At 54.9% G+C, this 21,062-nt stretch overlaps 1 protein-coding gene across 5 annotated transcripts; it reads right to left on the bottom strand.

Moving 5' to 3' along the window:
- Positions 1 to 3,205: 3,205 nt before the first annotated feature.
- On the bottom strand, positions 3,206 to 20,999 carry glt8d1 (glycosyltransferase 8 domain containing 1). 5 transcript variants are annotated; one of them, XM_031900085.1, is made up of 10 exons: positions 20,974 to 20,999; positions 12,059 to 12,114; positions 11,164 to 11,262; positions 10,384 to 10,600; positions 9,224 to 9,338; positions 8,893 to 8,977; positions 8,462 to 8,574; positions 7,697 to 7,863; positions 5,323 to 5,435; positions 3,206 to 3,870 (listed from the first exon to the last, which is right to left on the bottom strand). In XM_031900085.1, the coding sequence occupies exons 2-10, from the start codon at positions 12,072 to 12,074 to the stop codon at positions 3,680 to 3,682; spliced, it is 1,116 nt and encodes a 371-aa protein (XP_031755945.1). In that variant the 5' UTR covers positions 12,075 to 12,114; positions 20,974 to 20,999; the 3' UTR covers positions 3,206 to 3,679.
- Positions 21,000 to 21,062: the final 63 nt, after the last annotated feature.

Raw genomic sequence — 21,062 nt, 5'->3', positions numbered from 1 at the left:
TCTCTATTTCATTACTGCCCCCCCTTATATATTTTATATATAGTGACCCCCCCCCTTAACTGCCCCTTCCCCAGTGTAACCAATCCCAACTGGGCCAGCCTTTCCCCATAACTGAGCCCATTCCCTTTATCAGCTTAGTTGCTCTTCTCTGTACTTTCTCTATTTCATTACTGCCCCCCCTTATATATTTATATATAGTGACCCCCCCCCTTAACTGCCCCTTCCCCAGTGTAACCAATCCCAACTGGGCCAGCCTTTCCCCATAACTGAGCCCATTCCCTTTATCAGCTTAGTCGCTCTTCCCTGTACTTTCTCTATTTCATTACTGCCCCCCCCCTTATATATTTATATATAGTGACCCCCCCCCTTAACTGCCCCCCCCCCCAGTGTAACCAATCCCAACTGGGCCAGCCTTTCCCCATAACTGAGCCCATTCCCTTTATCAGCTTAGTCGCTCTTCCCTGTACTTTCTCTATTTCATTACTGCCCCCCCCTTATATATTTATATATAGTGCCCCCCCCTTAACTGCCCCCCCCCCCCCCCCCAGTGTAACCAATCCCAACTGGGCCAGCCTTTCCCCATAACTGAGCCCATTCCCTTTATCAGCTTAGTTGCTCTTCTCTGTACTTTCTCTATTTCATTACTGCCCCCCTTATATATTTATATATAGTGACCCCCCCCCTTAACTGCCCCTTCCCCAGTGTAACCAATCCCAACTGGGCCAGCCTTTCCCCATAACTGAGCCCATTCCCTTTATCAGCTTAGTCGCTCTTCCCTGTACTTTCTCTATTTCATTACTGCCCCCCCCTTATATATTTATATATAGTGACCCCCCCCCTTAACTGCCCCCCCCCCCCAGTGTAACCAATCCCAACTGGGCCAGCCTTTCCCCATAACTGAGCCCATTCCCTTTATCAGCTTAGTCGCTCTTCCCTGTACTTCTCTATTTCATTACTGCCCCCCCCTTATATATTTATATATAGTGCCCCCCCCTTAACTGCCCCCCCCCCCCAGTGTAACCAATCCCAACTGGGCCAGCCTTTCCCCATAACTGAGCCCATTCCCTTTATCAGCTTAGTCGCTCTTCCCTGTACTTTCTCTATTTCATTACTGCCCCCCCCCTTATATATTTATATATAGTGACCCCCCCCCCTTAACTGCCCCCCCTTATATATTTATATATAGTGACCCCCCCCCTTAACTGCCCCCCCCCCCCCCAGTGTAACCAATCCCAACTGGGCCAGCCTTTCCCCATAACTGAGCCCATTCCTTTATCAGCTTAGTCGCTCTTCCCTGTACTTTCTCTATTTCATTACTGCCCCCCTTATATATTTATATATAGTGACCCCCCTTAACTGCCCCTTCCCCAGTGTAACCAATCCCAACTGGGCCAGCCTTTTCCCCATAACTGAGCCCATTCCCTTTATCAGCTTAGTCGCTCTTCCCTGTACTTTTCTCTATTTCATTACTGCCCCCCCTTATATATTTATATATAGTGACCCCCCCCTTAACTGCCCCCCCCCAGTGTAACCAATCCCAACTGGGCCAGCCTTTCCCCATAACTGAGCCCCATTCCCTTTATCAGCTTAGTCGCTCTTCCCTGTACTTTCTCTATTTCATTACTGCCCCCCCTTATATATTTATATATAGTGACCCCCCTTAACTGCCCCTTCCCCAGTGTAACCAATCCCAACTGGCATTGCTTGCACACAGTACAACCTGGTACAATCAGACCCAGACAGACTAGCGTTGGTGGGTCGGGGGGGATTCCCTTACAGCGTTGGGATTTAGCAGATCACTTTGTCTCTACCCTTTTAGCCTCCGACAAAACCAATTGTATGGGAAAATATTTGAAAGGTAAGGAAAATGGTGAAAGTTTCTACCGACCAGACTGCTATTTATATGGGCACAGAGCCCCTCAGTGACTGCTAATATCCTTATCATTTACAGTAGGGGGTACATTATCCCTTATAATACATGAGTGATACTCAGAGTTCCCTGTATAACTCAGCCTGCAGCCTTGTGCCTTTATATGGGGGGCACAGAACCCCTCAGTGACTGCTAATATCCTTATCATTTACAGTAGGGGGTACATTATCCCTTATAATACATGAGTGATACTCAGAGTTCCCTGTATAACTCAGCCTGCAGCCTTGTGCCTTTATATGGGGGGCACAGAACCCCTCAGTGACTGCTAATATCCTTATCATTTACAGTAGGGGGTACATTATCCCTTATAATACATGAGTGATACTCAGAGTTCCCTGTATAACTCAGCCTGCAGCCTTGTGCCTTTATATGGGGGGCACAGAACCCCTCAGTGACTGCTAATATCCTTATCATTTACAGTAGGGGGTACATTATCCCTTATAATACATGAGTGATACTCAGAGTTCCCTGTATAACTCAGCCTGCAGCCTTGTGCTTTATATGGGGGGCACAGAACCCCTCAGTGACTGCTCATATCCTTATTCAGTTACAGTAGGGGGTACAGTATCCCTTATAATACATGAGTGATACTCAGAGTTCCCTGTATAACTCAGCCTGCAGCCTTGTGCCTTTATATGGGGGCACAGAACCCCTCAGTGACTGCTAATATCCTTATCATTTACAGTAGGGGGTACATTATCCCTTATAATACATGAGTGATACTCAGAGTTCCCTGTATAACTCAGCCTGCAGCCTTGTGCCTTTATATGGGGGGCACAGAACCCCTCAGTGACTGCTAATATCCTTATCATTTACAGTAGGGGGTACATTATCCCTTATAATACATGAGTGATACTCAGAGTTCCCTGTATAACTCAGCCTGCAGCCTTGTGCCTTTATATGGGGGGGCACAGAACCCCTCAGTGACTGCTAATATCCTTATCATTTACAGTAGGGGGTACATTATCCCTTATAATACATGAGTGATACTCAGAGTTCCCTGTATAACTCAGCCTGCAGCCTTGTGCCTTTATATGGGGGGCACAGAACCCCTCAGTGACTGCTCATATCCTTATCATTTACAGTAGGGGGTACATTATCCCTTATAATACATGAGTGATACTCAGAGTTCCCTGTATAACTCAGCCTGCAGCCTTGTGCCTTTATATGGGGGGCACAGAACCCCTCAGTGACTGCTAATATCCTTATCATTTACAGTAGGGGGTACAGTATCCCTTATAATACAAGGTGAGTGCAACCAAGAAACCCACAAGATTATTATTTCTAGATTTAATGTTTAAAAAAACAAAAAAACAAACACCAATGAGAAAATCCTAGGGGCGGGGCTCCAGTTGGCGAATCACATTGAGCTCCTCTGGGAAAGAAAAATCACCAACTCTCTGAAAAGTATCACCAATTCTGATTGGCCAGGGCCAATCTCTGTATGCTTCCCCTTTAGCCTGAGGGCGGGGCCCATTTCCTTAGGCCACAACAATGCCATGGGAAGGAGGAGGGGTTTATGCAGGTGTCACAAGTGGGAGGGGCAATAGTTCTGTTTCAGTCCCTCCTCCATTGGTGCCCAAGTCATCTGGACATATCCCCGGGAAAGTGGGGAGGAGCCTGAATACACAGAGTCTGTAGGGGGGTGAGGCCTTGGCACCCACAGGAACTACCAGACCCCCTGCTTGGGGCAAAAGGGGCAAATCCTTTGTCTCTTTCCTGAGATAACGCGAGGAGTCAGGAGACTTGTCACTTGGTGCCATCGGCTTCCCCGTGCCTCCTGATTGGTGCAAACTGCCCCATGGGATCCGGAATGAACCATTTCTCCCAAACCTCCGGGTAGGAAGAGGTTCTGCCCCACGGTTTAAAATGTCCGTTCCAGTGGAGAAGCTTCGCGGCCTTCACGAACTGCGGCGAGTAGCGTTTCCCCGAACTCGAACCTACGGACACATAGTAACGATCAGTACCCCCAAATACCCTCCTACCCCAGCATTGGCATTCCCCTGTACTAAGCACAATTCAGCAGGAACAGCCCCCTAAGTTTGCCCATAGCCTGTACAGAGAGATACCATAAAACTATGGCACATAGGGATTCCCCTGTACTAAGCACAATTCAGCAGGAACAGCCCCCTAAGTTTGCTCATAGCCTGTACAGAGAGATACCATAAAACTATGGCACATAGGGATTCCCCTGTACTAAGCACAATTCAGCAGGAACAGCCCCCTAAGTTTGCCCATAGCCTGTACAGAGAGATACCATAAAACTATGGCACATAGGGATTCCCCTGTACTAAGCACAATTCAGCAGGAACAGCCCCCTAAGTTTGCCCATAGCCTGTACAGAGAGATTACCATAAAACTATGGCACATAGGGATTCCCCTGTACTAAGCACAATTCAGCAGGAACAGCCCCCTAAGTTTGCTCATAGCCTGTACAGAGAGATACCATAAAAACTATGGAACATAGGGATTCTCCTGTACTAAGCACAATTCAGCAGGAACAGCCCCCTAAGTTTGCCCATAGCCTGTACAGAGAGATACCATAAAACTATGGCACATAGGGATTCCCCTGTACTAAGCACAATTCAGCAGGAACAGCCCCCTAAGTTTGCCCATAGCCTGTACAGAGAGATACCATAAAACTATGGCACATAGGGATTCCCCTGTACTAAGAACAATTCAGCAGGAACAGCCCCCTAAGTTTGCCCATAGCCTGTACAGAGAGATACCATAAAACTATGGCACATAGGGATTCCCCTGTACTAAGCACAATTCAGCAGGAACAGCCCCCTAAGATTGCCCATAGCCTGTACAGAGAGATACCATAAAACTATGGCACATAGGGATTCCCCTGTACTAAGCACAATTCAGCAGGAACAGCCCCCTAACGTTTGCCCATAGCCTGTACAGAGAGATACCATAAAACTATGGCACATAGGGATTCCCTGTACTAAGCACAATTCAGCAGGAACAGCCCCCTAAGTTTGCCCATAGCCTGTACAGAGAGATACCATAAAAACTATGGCACATAGGGGATTCCCTGTACTAAGCACAATTCAGCAGGAACAGCCCCCTAAGTTTGCCCATAGCCTGTACAGAGAGATACCATAAAAACTATGGCACATAGGGATTCCCCTGTACTAAGCACAATTCAGCAGGAACAGCCCCCTAAGTTTGCCCATAGCCTGTACAGAGAGATACCATAAAACTATGGCACATAGGGATTCCCCTGTACTAAGCACAATTCAGCAGGAACAGCCCCCTAAGTTTGCCCATAGCCTGTACAGAGAGATACCATAAAACTATGGCACATAGGGATTCCCCTGTACTAAGCACAATTCAGCAGGAACATTACTGAGGGTGCGTGGGTGCCAGTAGGGGGGGACGCTTACCCAGGTGCCGTACGTGCCACAGGGGGTCGAGGTTCGAGTGCCGTTGGTAGAAGACAATGAGGAGGGGGGGCGCCGTGATGCTGGCGGATAAAGTCTTGCTGTACAGTTCCTCACTAAACACACAAAGCACAGTAAATTCCCAATATCCAGTTCATTCTGATACTGCCCCGCCCCCCCATCACTGCCCCGCCCCCCCCCATCACTGTCCCCACCCCATCACTGTCCCCCCCCATCACTGCCCCCCCCCCCCATCACTGCCCCCACCCCATCACTGCCAATGCTTCTACCGACCCCCTACTGTTATGTACTGGGTACTGCCCCCCCCGCTCTGTAAACCTATTGCCCCAATATGGCTCCTATTTACCCACAGGGACTGTTCCACTGGGCACTGCCCCCCCCCCACACCCCTATTGCCCCAATATGGCTCCTATTTACCCACAGGGACTGTTCCACTGGGCACTGCCCCCCCACACACCCCCTATTGCCCCAATATGGCTCCTATTTACCCACAGGGACTGTTCCACTGGGCACTGCCCCCCCACACACCCCTATTGCCCCAATATGGCTCCTATTTACCCACGGGGACTGTTCCACTGGGCACTGCCCCCCCACACACCCCTATTGCCCCAATATGGCTCCTATTTACCCACAGGGACTGTTCCACTGGGCACTGCCCCCCCACACACCCCTATTGCCCCAATATGGCTCCTATTTACCCACGGGGACTGTTCCACTGGGCACTGCCCCCCCCCCCCCCACACCCCTATTGCCCCAATTTGGCTCCTATTTACCCACAGGGACTGTTCCACTGGGCACTGCCCCCCCCCCCACACCCCTATTGCCCCAATATGGCTCCTGTTTATCCCAAGGGACTTTTCCACTGGGCACTGCCCCCCCCCACACCCCTATTGCCCCAATTTGGCTCCTATTTACCCACAGGGACTTTTCCACTGGGCACTGCCCCCCCCCCACACCCCTATTGCCCCAATATGGCTCCTATTTACCCACAGGGACTGTTCCACTGGGCACTGCCCCCCCACACACCCCTATTGCCCCAATATGGGCTCCTATTTACCCACTGGACTGTTCCACTGGGCACTGCCCCCCCCCACACCCCTATTGCCCCAATATGGCTCCTATTTTACCCACAGGGACTTTTCCACTGGGCACTGCCCCCCCCCCACACCCCTATTGCCCCAATTTGGCTCCTATTTACCCACAGGGACTTTTCCACTGGGCACTGCCCCCCCCCCCCCACACCCCTATTGCCCCAATATGGCTCCTATTTACCCACAGGGACTGTTCCACTGGGCACTGCCCCCCCCCCCCATTGCCCCAATATGGCTCCTATTTACCCACAGGGACTGTTCCACTGGGCACTGCCCCCCCCCCCCTATTGCCCCAATATGGCTCCTATTTACCCACAGGGACTTTTCCACTGGGCACTGCCCCCCCCCCCACACCCCTATTGCCCCAATTTGGCTCCTATTTACCCACAGGGACTTTTCCACTGGGCACTGCCCCCCCACACCCCTATTGCCCCCAATATGGCTCCTATTTACCCCACAGGGACTTTTCCACTGGGCACTGCCCCCCCCCCCACACCCCTATTGCCCCAATTTGGCTCCTATTTACCCACAGGGACTGTTCCACTGGGCACTGCCCCCCCCCCACACCCCTATTGCCCCAATTTGGCTCCTATTTACCCACAGGGACTTTTCCACTGGGCACTGCCCCCCCCCCACACCCCTATTGCCCCAATTTGGCTCCTATTTACCCACAGGGACTGTTCCACTGGGCACTGCCCCCCCCCCCCATTGCCCCAATATGGCTCCTATTTACCCACAGGGACTGTTCCACTGGGCACTGCCCCCCCCCACACCCCTATTGCCCCAATATGGCTCCTATTTACCCACAGGGACTGTTCCACTGGGCACTGCCCCCCCCCCCCCTATTGCCCCAATATGGCTCCTATTTACCCACAGGGACTGTTCCACTGGGCACTGCCCCCCCCACACACCCCTATTGCCCCAATATGGCTCCTATTTACCCACAGGGACTGTTCCACTGGGCACTGCCCCCCCCCACACACCCCTATTGCCCCAATATGGCTCCTATTTACCCACAGGGACTGTTCCACTGGGCACTGCCCCCCCACACACCCCTATTGCCCCCAATATGGCTCCTATTTACCCACAGGGACTGTTCCACTGGGCACTGCCCCCCCACACACCCCTATTGCCCCAATATGGCTCCTATTTACCCACAGGGACTGTTCCACTGGGCACTGCCCCCCCACACACCCCTATTGCCCCCAATATGGCTCCTATTTACCCACTGGGACTGTTGGCACTGCCCGACACATAAAACTCACGCCACATCCAGCTCCATCCATTTCTCCAGCTGGCGGGTAACGTTCTGCCGCCTCCACTCGGTCAGGTTGGCCACAAATACCCCCGGGTTGAAGGAGCAGGTGTTGGCCCTCATGCCCAGGCTCCGGATCCGCTCCTTCTTGTAGTCCAGGAAACCAATGTAATTGTACTGAAAGGGCAAAGGGGGAAATCATAGTTACCCCCCACCACAATTATACAGGATTACCCCAAACAACCCCCTGCAGTCCTAAGTTTTCTGTACCAAGGTGCCGCCGGCTCTGGGAGCCACACCTACCTGATTAGCGGCCCCCCTGACTGGGCAAAGGTGCCGCCGGCTCTGGGGGCCACACCTACCTGATTAGCGGCCCCCCTGACTGGGCAAAGGTGCCGCCGGCTCTGGGGGCCACACCTACCTGATTAGCGGCCCCCCTGACTGGGCAAAGGTGCCGCCGGCTCTGGGGGCCACACCTACCTGATTAGCGGCCCCCCTGACTGGGCAAAGGTGCTGCTGGCTCTGGGGGCCACACCTACCTGATTAGCGGCCCCCCTGACTGGGCAAAGGTGCTGCTGGCTCTGGGGGCCACACCTACCTGATTAGCGGCCCCCCTGACTGGGCAAAGGTGCTGCTGGCTCTGGGGGCCACACCTACCTGATTAGCGGCCCCCCTGACTGGGCAAAGGTGCTGCTGGCTCTGGGGGCCACACCTACCTGATTAGCGGCCCCCCTGACTAGGCAAAGGTGCCGCTGGCTCTGGGGGCCACACCTACCTGATTAGCGGCCCCCCTGACTGGGAACTTGGAGGTCACCGAGTCACAATCGTCAGAGAAGGCGGCGGCATGGCCGGGTCGGAGGGGCGTGTTGTACAGGTCACGTATGTCATCTGCGGAGAGAGGGGGCAATTAATCCTCCCATGGGGGCAGTTAGTGGGACGCCGGCTGGGACTGTATCAGGAAGCAAACTGAAACCTGGGCCCCGCCCCTGGCCCCTGGGGGGCCCGCCACATATTTAGGGGACACAGGTCACAGGGGCTGAGTCTGGTTCTCCAAGTTCTAGACATCTAGAGATGGGGGGGCAAATTAGGAGCAGTGGCCCCAAGAGACTGAGGGCCCCACCCTGATCACTGGCCAAACCCCTCACTGGCAACTGGTTTCCCAGCCAAGTCGCCCCCCCCCCCCCCCCCCGGGGAAGTAAAACTCACCCTGTACAATAACATCGTCATCCAGGTAAATGGCTTTCTTGGTCTCAGGCAGCAAACTGGGCAGGTAGAACCGGGCAAACGTCATCTGTGAAGGGGCAGAAACGGCCAAACGTCTGAAGTGCCGCCAACTGGCCAACTGCCCAACCCAGCCGGCCCTCTGCCCAACCCCGCCGGCCCCCTGCCCAACCCCCGCCGGCCCCCTGCCCAACCCCGCCGGCCAACTAAACCAACCCCCCCCCCCCGGAACCCCAGGAGCAGAGGCCATACCCCCCCTCCCCCACTTTAGGATCTGTTTCCCCAGTGATATGGACCTTGTGGCTCAGATGCTTACTGGTTTCACTGGTTCTGCCCCAGCATCGACCCGGACTTTCCCATCTAGAACTCGGGTATCAAACGCCAGGAGCTTATAGGTCACTCGCTTCAGCCCGGTGCCGTCCAACCAGGATCTGCGGGGAAGGAAACAGCATAGAGGTACGACCCAAACACTGGGGGGCACTAGAGTCCCTCTCTAAGCACCAGGGGTATCAGCCAACATCCCCCCCCCCCCCCCCCCCCCCCCCAAACAGAAGCCAATACAGGGGTATCAGCCAACATCCCCCCCCAAACAGAAGCCAATACAGGGGTATCAGCCAACATCCCCCCCAAACAGAAGCCAATACAGGGGTATCAGCCAACATCCCCCCCCAAACAGAAGCCAATACAGGGGTATCAGCCAACATCCCCCCCCAAACAGAAGCCAATACAGGGGTATCAGCCAACATTCCCCCCCCAAACAGAAGCCAATACAGGGGTATCAGCCAACATCCCCCCCAAACAGAAGCCAATACAGGGGGTATCAGCCAACATCCCCCCCCCCCCCCAAACAGAAGCCAATACAGGGGTATCAGCCAACATCCCCCCCCAAACAGAAGCCAATACAGGGGTATCAGCCAACATCCCCCCCAAACAGAAGCCAATACAGGGGTATCAGCCAACATCCCCCCCCAAACAGAAGCCAATACAGGGGTATCAGCCAACATCACCCCCCAAACAGAAGCCAATACAGGGGTATCAGCCAACATCCCCCCCCCCCCAAACAGAAGCCAATACAGGGGTATCAGCCAACACCCCCCCCCCAAACAGAAGCCAATACAGGGGTATCAGCCAACATCCCCCCCCAAACAGAAGCCAATACAGGGGTATCAGCCAACATCCCCCCCCCAAACAGAAGCCAATACAGGGGTATCAGCCAACATCCCCCCCCCCCAAACAGAAGCCAATACAGGGGTATCAGCCAACATCCCCCCCCCCCCAAACAGAAGCCAATACAGGGGTATCAGCCAACATCCCCCCCCAAACAGAAGCCAATACAGGGGTATCAGCCAACACCCCCCCCCCCCCCCCAAACAGAAGCCAATACAGGGGTATCAGCCAACACCCCCCCCCCCCCCCAAACAGAAGCCAATACAGGGGTATAATTAATAACACTAATTACAATGGGGGGGTAATTACCGGATGTGCCCCTTGGTGTCGTTGGTAGTGATGATATAGAACACAACGTTGGACTTGGTGTTGCTGGAGATACTATTAATGGCGGCAACGAGCCCCCCGAGTCGTTCCTCCACCCCCGGAATAACCACGGCTATCTCCTCCCCCTGTCTCTCTTCTGGGGGGCTCTCATGGGCATCACGCAGGGCTTCCAGCCGCTGAAACACTAACGGAGCGCTGTCTAGAACGAGAGAGTCAGGAGAGACGGCATTATATCTAGAACCCCGGGGAGACGGCATTATATCTAGAACCCCGGGGAGACGGCATTATATCTAGAACCCCGGGGAGACGGCATTATATCTAGAACCCCGGGGAGACGGCATTATATCGAGAACCCCGGGGAGACTGCATTATATCGAGAACCCCGGGGAGACTGCATTATATCTAGAACCCCGGGGAGACTGCATTATATCTAGAACCCCGGGGAGACTGCATTATATCTAGAACCCCGGGAGACGGCATTATATCTAGAACCCCGGGGAGACGGCATTATATCTAGAACCCCGGGGAGACGGCATTATATCGAGAACCCCGGGGAGACGGCATTATATCTAGAACCCTGGGGAGACGGCATTATATCTAGAACCCTGGGGAGACGGCATTATATCTAGAACCCCAGGAGATGGCATTATATCTAGAGCCATGGGGAGACGGCATTATATCTAGAACCCTGGGGAGACGGCATTATATCTAGAACCCTGGGGAGACGGCATTATATCTAGAATGAAGGAATAAAAGCCTCACCGGAGCTCTGTCTCGTCAGAATGTCCGTCAGGCCCAGGATATTGTGGTGCAGAATCAGCAGGAAGACGACGGCAGCCAATAGGATTATAGCAATGTGAACTGGAACAGAAAGGACTCGGTGAGTGTGTAACACACAGGGTGCCAGCCATGCCCCGCAGGGTTACTATGGGGGGATTAGGGGCGCCCCACACCCACGGTTCAGCTTGGGACCTTCCAGCAGGTTCTGGTTCCGACTTTGAAGCTCTGGGCCAATCAGCGCCACAACTGGCTGTATTCTCTACTCTGAATATGCAACTGTTGGCTCAGACTTGGCTGGTCATTCAGAAAGGTACAGGGGGGGACAGGGGGAGACTGGGGGGTACAAGGGGGTACAGGGGAGACCGGGGGGTACAGGGGAGACCGAGGGGGACAGGGGGAGACCGAGGGGGAGACCGAGGGGGACAGGGGGAGACCGAGGGGGACAGGGGGAGACCGAGGGGGACAGGGGGAGACCGAGGGGGGACAGGGGGAGACCGAGGGGGGGACAGGGGGAGACCGAGGGGGGACAGGGGGAGACCGGGGGACAGGGGAGACCGAGGGGACAGGGGGAGACCGAGGGGGGGACAGGGGGAGACCGAGGGGGGACAGGGGGAGACCGAGGGGGGGACAGGGGGAGACCGAGGGGGGGACAGGGGGGAGACCGAGGGGGGGACAGGGGGAGACCGAGGGGGGGACAGGGGGAGACCGAGGGGGGGACAGGGGGAGACCGAGGGGTACAGGGGGAGACCGAGGGTACAGGGGGGTAAAGATCTGGGGCCCAAGCTGCTCTGCCTATAGGACACGGTGCTGCGGTTCTGACGGGCCGGGTTGGACCATACTGAGCTGCTATGGATCTGGTACCTACTGGTTCTGTTACCTTTGCGGAACGACATCTTCTCATTTGTTCTTCAGTTTATTGGGGAGAAAACGACTCTGTAATCAGACAGGAACGGGTTAAACACCAGAGAGACAGACAGAACCCCCCACTCTAACTGCCCCAGTCTGGGTGTAACAGCCCATTGCCCAACCTCTAACTGCCCCAGTCTGGGTGTAACAGCCCAACCTCTAACTGCCCCAGTCTGGGAGTAACAGCCCATTGCCCAACCTCTAACTGCCCCAGTCTGGGTGTAACAGCCCATTGCCCAACCTCTAACTGCCCCAGTCTGGGTGTAACAGCCCATTGCCCAACCTCTAACTGCCCCAGTCTGGGTGTAACAGCCCATTGCCCAACCTCTAACTGCCCCAGTCTGGGTGTAACAGCCCATTGCCCAACCTCTAACTGCCCCAGTCTGGGTGTAACAGCCCATTGCCCAACCTCTAACTGCCCCAGTCTGGGAGTAACAGCCCATTGCCCAACCTCTAACTGCCCCAGTCTGGGAGTAACAGCCCATTGCCCAACCTCTAACTGCCCCAGTCTGGGTGTAACAGCCCATTGCCCAACCTCTAACTGCCCCAGTCTGGGAGTAACTGCCCATTGCCCAACCTCTAACTGCCCCAGTCTGGGTGTAACTGCCCATTGCCCAACCTCTAACTGCCCCAGTCTGGGAGTAACAGCCCATTGCCCAACCTCTAACTGCCCCAGTCTGGGAGTAACTGCCCATTGCCCAACCTCTAACTGCCCCAGTCTGGGAGTAACAGCCCATTGCCCAACCTCTAACTGCCCCAGTCTGGGTGTAACAGCCCATTGCCCAACCTCTAACTGCCCCAGTCTGGGAGTAACTGCCCATTGCCCAACCTCTAACTGCCCCAGTCTGGGTGTAACAGCCCATTGCCCAACCTCTAACTGCCCCAGTCTGGGAGTAACTGCCCATTGCCCAACCTCTAACTGCCCCAGTCTGGGTGTAACAGCCCATTGCCCAACCTCTAACTGCCCCAGTCTGGGAGTAACTGCCCATTGCCCAACCTCTAACTGCCCCAGTCTGGGTGTAACAGCCCATTGCCCAACCTCTAACTGCCCCAGTCTGGGAGTAACTGCCCATTGCCCAACCTCTAACTGCCCCAGTCTGGGTGTAACAGCCCACTGCCCAACCTCTAACTGCCCCAGTCTGGGTGTAAACAGCCCACTGCCCAACCTCTAACTGCCCCAGTCTGGAGTAACTGCCCAACCTCTAACTGCCCCAGTCTGGGAGTAACTGCCCAACCTCTAACTGCCCCAGTCTGGGTGTAACAGCCCCAGTCTGGGTGTAACTGCCCATTGCCCAACCTCTAACTGCCCCAGTCTGGGTGTAACAGCCCATTGCCCAACCTCTAACTGCCCCAGTCTGGGAGTAACTGCCCATTGCCCAACCTCTAACTGCCCTAGTCTGGGAGTAACTGCCCATTGCCCAACCTCTAACTGCCCCAGTCTGGGTGTAACAGCCCACTGCCCAACCTCTAACTGCCCCAGTCTGGGTGTAACAGCCCACTGCCCAACCTCTAACTGCCCCAGTCTGGGAGTAACTGCCCAACCTCTAACTGCCCCAGTCTGGGTGTAACAGCCCATTGCCCAACCTCTAACTGCCCCAGTCTGGGTGTAACAGCCCATTGCCCAACCTCTAACTGCCCCAGTCTGGGAGTAACTGCCCATTGCCCAACCTCTAACTGCCCCAGTCTGGGAGTAACAGCCCATTGCCCAACCTCTAACTGCCCCAGTCTGGGAGTAACTGCCCATTGCCCAACCTCTAACTGCCCCAGTCTGGGTGTAACAGCCCACTGCCCAACCTCTAACTGCCCAGTCTGGGTGTAACAGCCCACTGCCCAACCTCTAACTGCCCCAGTCTGGGTGTAACAGCCCATTGCCCAACCTCTAACTGCCCCAGTCTGGGTGTAACAGCCCATTGCCCAACCTCTAACTGCCCCAGTCTGGGTGTAACAGCCCACTGCCCAACCTCTAACTGCCCCAGTCTGGGAGTAACTGCCCAACCTCTAACTGCCCCAGTCTGGGTGTAACAGCCCATTGCCCAACCTCTAACTGCCCCAGTCTGGGAGTAACTGCCCAACCTCTAACTGCCCCAGTCTGGGTGTAACAGCCCACTGCCCAACCTCTAACTGCCCCAGTCTGGGAGTAACTGCCCAACCTCTAACTGCCCCAGTCTGGGTGTAACAGCCCATTGCCCAACCTCTAACTGCCCCAGTCTGGGTGTAACAGCCCACTGCCCCAACCTCTAACTGCCCCAGTCTGGGAGTAACTGCCCATTGCCCAACCTCTAACTGCCCCAGTCTGGGAGTAACTGCCCATTGCCCAACCTCTAACTGCCCCAGTCTGGGAGTAACTGCCCAACCTCTAACTGCCCCAGTCTGGGAGTAACTGCCCAACCTCTAACTGCCCCCAGTCTGGGAGTAACTGCCCAACCTCTAACTGCCCCAGTCTGGGTGTAACTGCCCATTGCCCAACCTCTAACTGCCCCAGTCTGGGTGTAACTGCCCAACCTCTAACTGCCCCAGTCTGGGTGTAACTGCCCAACCTCTAACTGCCCCAGTCTGGGTGTAACAGCCCATTGCCCAACCTCTAACTGCCCCAGTCTGGGTGTAACAGCCCATTGCCCAACCTCTAACTGCCCCAGTCTGGGTGTAACAGCCCACTGCCCAACCTCTAACTGCCCCAGTCTGGGAGTAACTGCCCAACCTCTAACTGCCCCAGTCTGGGTGTAACAGCCCATTGCCCAACCTCTAACTGCCCCAGTCTGGGAGTAACTGCCCAACCTCTAACTGCCCCAGTCTGGGTGTAACAGCCCACTGCCCAACCTCTAACTGCCCCAGTCTGGGAGTAACTGCCCAACCTCTAACTGCCCCAGTCTGGGTGTAACAGCCCATTGCCCAACCTCTAACTGCCCCAGTCTGGGTGTAACAGCCCACTGCCCAACCTCTAACTGCCCCAGTCTGGGAGTAACTGCCCATTGCCCAACCTCTAACTGCCCCAGTCTGGGAGTAACTGCCCATTGCCCAACCTCTAACTGCCCCAGTCTGGGAGTAACTGCCCAACCTCTAACTGCCCCAGTCTGGGAGTAACTGCCCAACCTCTAACTGCCCCAGTCTGGGAGTAACTGCCCAACCTCTAACTGCCCCAGTCTGGGTGTAACTGCCCATTGCCCAACCTCTAACTGCCCCAGTCTGGGTGTAACTGCCCCAGGGGCCCCACACGGTGCAACTGACTTTGCTAAAAGCAGGTCACTAATGGGTTAAACAGCTGCAGGAAGGGGCAGCGCTATGGGGGGGGGGCAGCGCTATGGGGGGGGGGGGCAGTCGTACCGAGTCCGGTGGGTTTGAACGGTAAGTGGGTCCCGGTTGCGCTGCACTTACCTGTCACTCAGCCGCACACTGCGGGAGGAACGGCGGTTGCTATGGAGCAAGCATGTCCCACCCCCAGCGCTTCCCTACTGCCCCACTATTGCCAACACAGCCCGCAGCTCTGTTCACCGCAGGCTCCGCCCCTCCTGCTTCACAAACTCCGCCCATAAACCCAGTAAGTCTCATCTCGCGAGAATAGTGCCACGACTGCACTGAAGCGCAGTGACGCAATTCCGTACGTGTGCGTAACTCACGCAGCTCGGCTTGTTCCTCCTGACTCTGTCACAGAACAAATAAAGTTAAAAACACTCCGCCCCCTCAGACTCTAATTGTCTGTATTTTCTGCTCAGAGTTGTTTTATTTCGTGTTTATGAAAAATTATATTTTCTGGGCGGGGTAACCAGGGGCTTGAATTCCCCCCATTTCTACACAATCTGTCTGCTGATTGGTGGAGGCCTTTAGAGTCTGTAACCTTTCCCAGCTTTAGGGGCAAGCCACACGGGGCTACTAGTAGCAGCTACAGAAACAGACAGAGCTGGTCATTTACTGATAATTGTCTCTAGGTGTGTTTTAGCAGGGGCAATTCTCAGTACTGTCTATGGCAGGGGCAATTCTCAGTACTGTCTATGGCAGGGGCAATTCTCAGTATTGTCTATGGCAGGGGCAATTCTCAGTACTGTCTATGGCAGGGGCAATTCTCAGTACTGTCTACGGCAGGGGCAATTCTCAGTACTGTCTATGGCAGGGGCAATTCTCAGTACTGTCTATGGCAGGGGCAATTCTCTACTGTCTATGGCAGGGGCAATTCTCTACTGTCTATGGCAGGGGCAATTCTCAGTACCGTCTATGGCAGGGGCAATTCTCAATACTGTCTATGGCAGGGGCAATTCTCAATACTGTCTATGGCAGGGGCAATTCTCAGTACTGTCTATGGCAGGGGCAATTCTCAGTACTGTCTATGGCAGGGGCAATTCTCAGTACCGTCTATGGCAGGGGCAATTCTCAGTACTGTCTATGGCAGGGGCAATTCTCAGTACCATCTATGGCAGGGGCAATTCTCAATACTGTCTATGGCAGGGGCAATTCTCAGTACTGTCTATGGCAGGGGCAATTCTCAGTACTGTCTATGGCAGGGGCAATTCTCAGTACCGTCTATGGCAGGGGCAATTCTCAGTACCGTCTATGGCAGGGGCAATTCTCAGTACCGTCTATGGCAGGGCCAATTCTCAGTACCGTCTATGGCAGGGGCAATTCTCAATACTGTCTATGGCAGGGGCAATTCTCAGTACCGTCTATGGCAGGGGCAATTCTCAGTACCGTCTATGGCAGGGGCAATTCTCAGTACTGTCTATGGCAGGGGCAATTCTCAGTACTGTCTATGGCAGGGGCAATTCTCAGTACTGTCTATGGCAGGGGCAATTCTCAGTACTGTCTATGGCAGGGGCAATTCTCAGTACCATCTATGGCAGGGGCAATTCTCAATACTGTCTATGGCAGGGGCAATTCTCAGTACTGTCTATGGCAGGGGCAATTCTCAGTACTGTCTATGGCAGGGGCAATTCTCAGTACTGTCTATGGCAGGGGCAATTCTCAGTACTGTCTATGGCAGGGGCAATTCTCAGTACTGTCTATGGCAGGGGCAATTCTCAATACCGTCTATGGCAGGGGCAATTCTCAGTACCGTCTATGGCAGGGGCAATTCTCAGTACCGTCTATGGCAGGGGCAATTCTCAATACTGTCTATGGCAGGGGCAATTCTCAGTACCGTCTATGGCAGGGGCAATTCTCAGTACCGTCTATGGCAGGGGCAATTCTCAGTACCGTCTATGGCAGGGGCAATTCTCAGTACCGTCTATGGCAGGGGCAATTCTCAGTACAGTCTATGGCAGGGGCAATTCTCAGTACCGTCTATGGCAGGGGCAATTCTCAGTACTGTCTATGGCAGGGGCAATTCTCAGTACCGCCTATGGCAGGGGCAATTCTCAGTACTGTCTATGGCAGGGGCAATTCTCAGTACCGCCTATGGCAGGGGCAATTCTCCGTACTGTCTATGGCAGGGGCAATTCTCAGTACTGTCTATGGCAGGGGCAATTCTCAGTACCGCCTATGGCAGGGGCAATTCTCCGTACCGTCTATGGCAGGGGCAATTCTCAGTACCGTCTATGGCAGGGGCAATTCTCAGTACCGTCTATGGCAGGGGCAAGTCTCAGTACCGTCTATGGCAGGGGCAATTCTCAATACGTCTATGGCAGGGGCAATTCTCAATACGTCTATGGCAGGGGCAATTCTCAATACGTCTATGGCAGGGGCAATTCTCAATACGTCTATGGCAGGGGCAATTCTCAGTACCGTCTATGGCAGGGGCAATTCTCAGTACCGTCTATGGCAGGGGCAATTCTCAGTACTGTCTATGGCAGGGACAATTCTCAGTACTGTCTATGGCAGGGGCAATTCTCAGTACTGTCTATGGCAGGGGCAATTCTCAGTACTGTCTATGGCAGGGGCAATTCTCAGTACTGTCTATGGCAGGGGCAATTCTCAGTACTGTCTATGGCAGGGGCAATTCTCAGTACTGTCTATGGCAGGGGCAATTCTCAGTACTGTCTATGGCAGGGGCAATTCTCAGTACTGTCTATGGCAGGGGCAATTCTCAGTACTGTCTATGGCAGGGGCAATTCTCAGTACTGTCTATGGCAGGGGCAATTCTCAGTACTGTCTATGGCAGGGGGTTTTCTGGAGTTTACTAGCTGTGAAAAAGTAGCTGCTACTTAGTAGCCCTGTGTGTCTTCCCCCTATAGGCACCAACAGCTCTTTGTTTTGTGGGCCCCCCAGACCCCCCTGCGTTGGATACATATCCCCATATGCGCTGTATGGGATCTGGCTTTGCTGGGTCTCACTCACACCTTCCATCCCATTGGCTAAAACACCAGACTCCGCCTTTAAATGATATGAGGATCCTAAGGAGTCCCTTTTGCCCCGCCCCACAGATATACTATTGGGGCATTTGTGCGCAATAAATACAGGGGCAAATAGAATCATTTTTGTTCCATTTATGTCACATTCATATAAAAATAAAGGGTTCACAGACCTTCAAGCCCCCCTGTAGTTTGGGACATTTGCCTGAAGGGAACAAACCCCTCATGAGACGCCCGGCTGTGGGAGGAGCTTGTGGCTACAGATTTACATTTATTCTCAGGGCCTATTGGCAGTGTGACATGGGGGCTGTGTAACACTATTCTACCCCCCCCCCCATCACTGGGATCTTCATTCACCCCTCCCCCTGCCCTTTAGATCTACTGTGCCCACCTACTGCCCTACTGCCTGCTCCCTCCATGAGGCCCCTCCCACCCCACTATTATGAGGCACAGTGAGGCCCCTCCCACCCCACTATTATGAGGCACAGTGAGGCCCCTCCCACCCCAGTATTATGAGGCACAGTGAGGCCCCTCCCACCCCACTATTATGAGGCACAGTGAGGCCCCTCCCACCCCAGTATTATGAGGCACAGTGAGGCCCCTCCCACCCCAGTATTATGAGGCACAGTGAGGCCCCTCCCACCCCAGTATTATGAGGCACAGTGAGGCCCCTCCCACCCCAGTATTATGAGGCACAGTGAGGCCCCTCCCACCCCAGTATTATGAGGCACAGTGAGGCCCCTCCCACCCCAGTATTATGAGGCACAGTGAGGCCCCTCCCACCCCACTATTATGAGGCACAGTGAGGCCCCTCCCACCCCACTATTATGAGGCACAGTGAGGCCCCTCCCACCCCACTATTATGAGGCACAGTGAGGCCCCTCCCACCCCAGTATTATGAGGCACAGTGAGGCCCCTCCCACCCCAGTATTATGAGGCACAGTGAGGCCCCTCCCACCCCAGTATTATGAGGCACAGTGAGGCCCCTCCCACCCCAGTATTATGAGGCACAGTGAGGCCCCTCCCATCCCAGTATTATGAGGCACAGTGAGGCCCCTCCCACCCCAGTATTATGAGGCACAGTGAGGCCCCTCCCACCCCAGTATTATGAGGCACAGTGAGGCCCCTCCCACCCCAGTATTATGAGGCACAGTGAGGCCCCTCCCACCCCAGTATTATGAGGCACAGTGAGGCCCCTCCCACCCCAGTATTATGAGGCACAGTGAGGCCCCTCCCACCCCAGTATTATGAGGCACAGTGAGGCCCCTCCCACCCCAGTATTATGAGGCAGTGAGGCCCCTCCCACCCCAGTATTATGAGGCACAGTGAGGCCCCTCCCACCCCAGTATTATGAGGCACAGTGAGGCCCCTCCCACCCCAGTATTATGAGGCACAGTGAGGCCCCTCCCACCCCAGTATTATGAGGCACAGTGAGGCCCCTCCCACCCCAGTATTATGAGGCAGTGAGGCCCCTCCCACCCCAGTATTATGAGGCACAGTGAGGCCCCTCCCACCCCAGTATTATGAGGCACAGTGAGGCCCCTCCCACCCCAGTATTATGAGGCACAGTGAGGCCCCTCCCACCCCAGTATTATGAGGCACAGTGAGGCCCCTCCCACCCCAGTATTATGAGGCACAGTGAGGCCCCTCCCACCCCAGTATTATGAGGCACAGTGAGGCCCCTCCCACCCCAGTATTATGAGGCACAGTGAGGCCCCTCCCACCCCAGTATTATGAGGCACAGTGAGGCCCCTCCCACCCCAGTATTATGAGGCAGTGAGGCCCCTCCCACCCCAGTATTATGAGGCACAGTGAGGCCCCTCCCACCCCAGTATTATGAGGCACAGTGAGGCCCCTCCCACCCCAGTATTATGAGGCACAGTGAGGCCCCTCCCACCCCAGTATTATGAGGCACAGTGAGGCCCCTCCCACCCCAGTATTATGAGGCACAGTGAGGCCCCTCCCACCCCAGTATTATGAGGCACAGTGAGGCCCCTCCCACCCCAGTATTATGAGGCACAGTGAGGCCCCTCCCACCCCAGTATTATGAGGCACAGTGAGGCCCCTCCCACCCCAGTATTATGAGGCACAGTGAGGCCCCTCCCACCCCAGTATTATGAGGCACAGTGAGGCCCTCCCACCCCAGTATTATGAGGCACAGTGAGGCCCCTCCCACCCCAGTATTATGAGACACAGTGAGGCCCCTCCCACCCCAGTATTATGAGGCACAGTGAGGCCCCTCCCACCCCAGTATTATGAGGCACAGTGAGGCCCCTCCCACCCCAGTATTATGAGGCACAGTGAGGCCCCTCCCACCCCAGTATTATGAGGCACAGTGAGGCCCCTCCCACCCCAGTATTATGAGGCACAGTGAGGCCCCTCCCACCCCAGTATTATGAGGCACAGTGATGCTTTTCCTCCATTCGAACCTACCGCTCAAACCCTAATTCCGCCACAGGGCGGTCCCGTAACGGGGTCATGTGATCGTGATGTCATCTCCGCTCGGGGCGGAGCCAAGCAGAACCTGAGGGGGGGGCAGTTATTGGTTCGGCCCCAGGCGTCTCTCTGCTTTGTGTCAGTCACAGGGATAGGGGAGACTTCCCATACATACCGTCCAGTAACCCCAGGGCCGGGATAGTAACGCCCCCCGCACAGAGCGGCCGCCTATTGGCTCCTCCCTGCTGTCAGAGAGACGTTGCT

Source organism: Xenopus tropicalis, chromosome 4 (genome assembly GCF_000004195.4).
Source record: "Xenopus tropicalis strain Nigerian chromosome 4, UCB_Xtro_10.0, whole genome shotgun sequence".
Lineage (NCBI taxonomy): Eukaryota > Metazoa > Chordata > Amphibia > Anura > Pipidae > Xenopus > Xenopus tropicalis.
The sequence above is the reverse complement of the archived record's forward strand: the minus strand, read 5'-3'. Positions and strand labels throughout refer to the sequence as shown.

Excerpts from the sequence above, each read along its gene's own strand:
- glt8d1 (XM_031900083.1), bottom strand. The coding sequence starts at position 12,074 with ATGTCGTTCCGCAAAGGTAACAGAACCA. Across the intron at positions 10,601-11,163 it reads TCTGACGAGACAGAGCTCCG|ACAGCGCTCCGTTAGTGTTT; the intron begins GTGAGGCTTTTA and ends CTCTCGTTCTAG. Across the intron at positions 8,978-9,223 it reads GGGCAGAACCAGTGAAACCA|ATGACGTTTGCCCGGTTCTA; the intron begins GTAAGCATCTGA and ends GCCCCTTCACAG.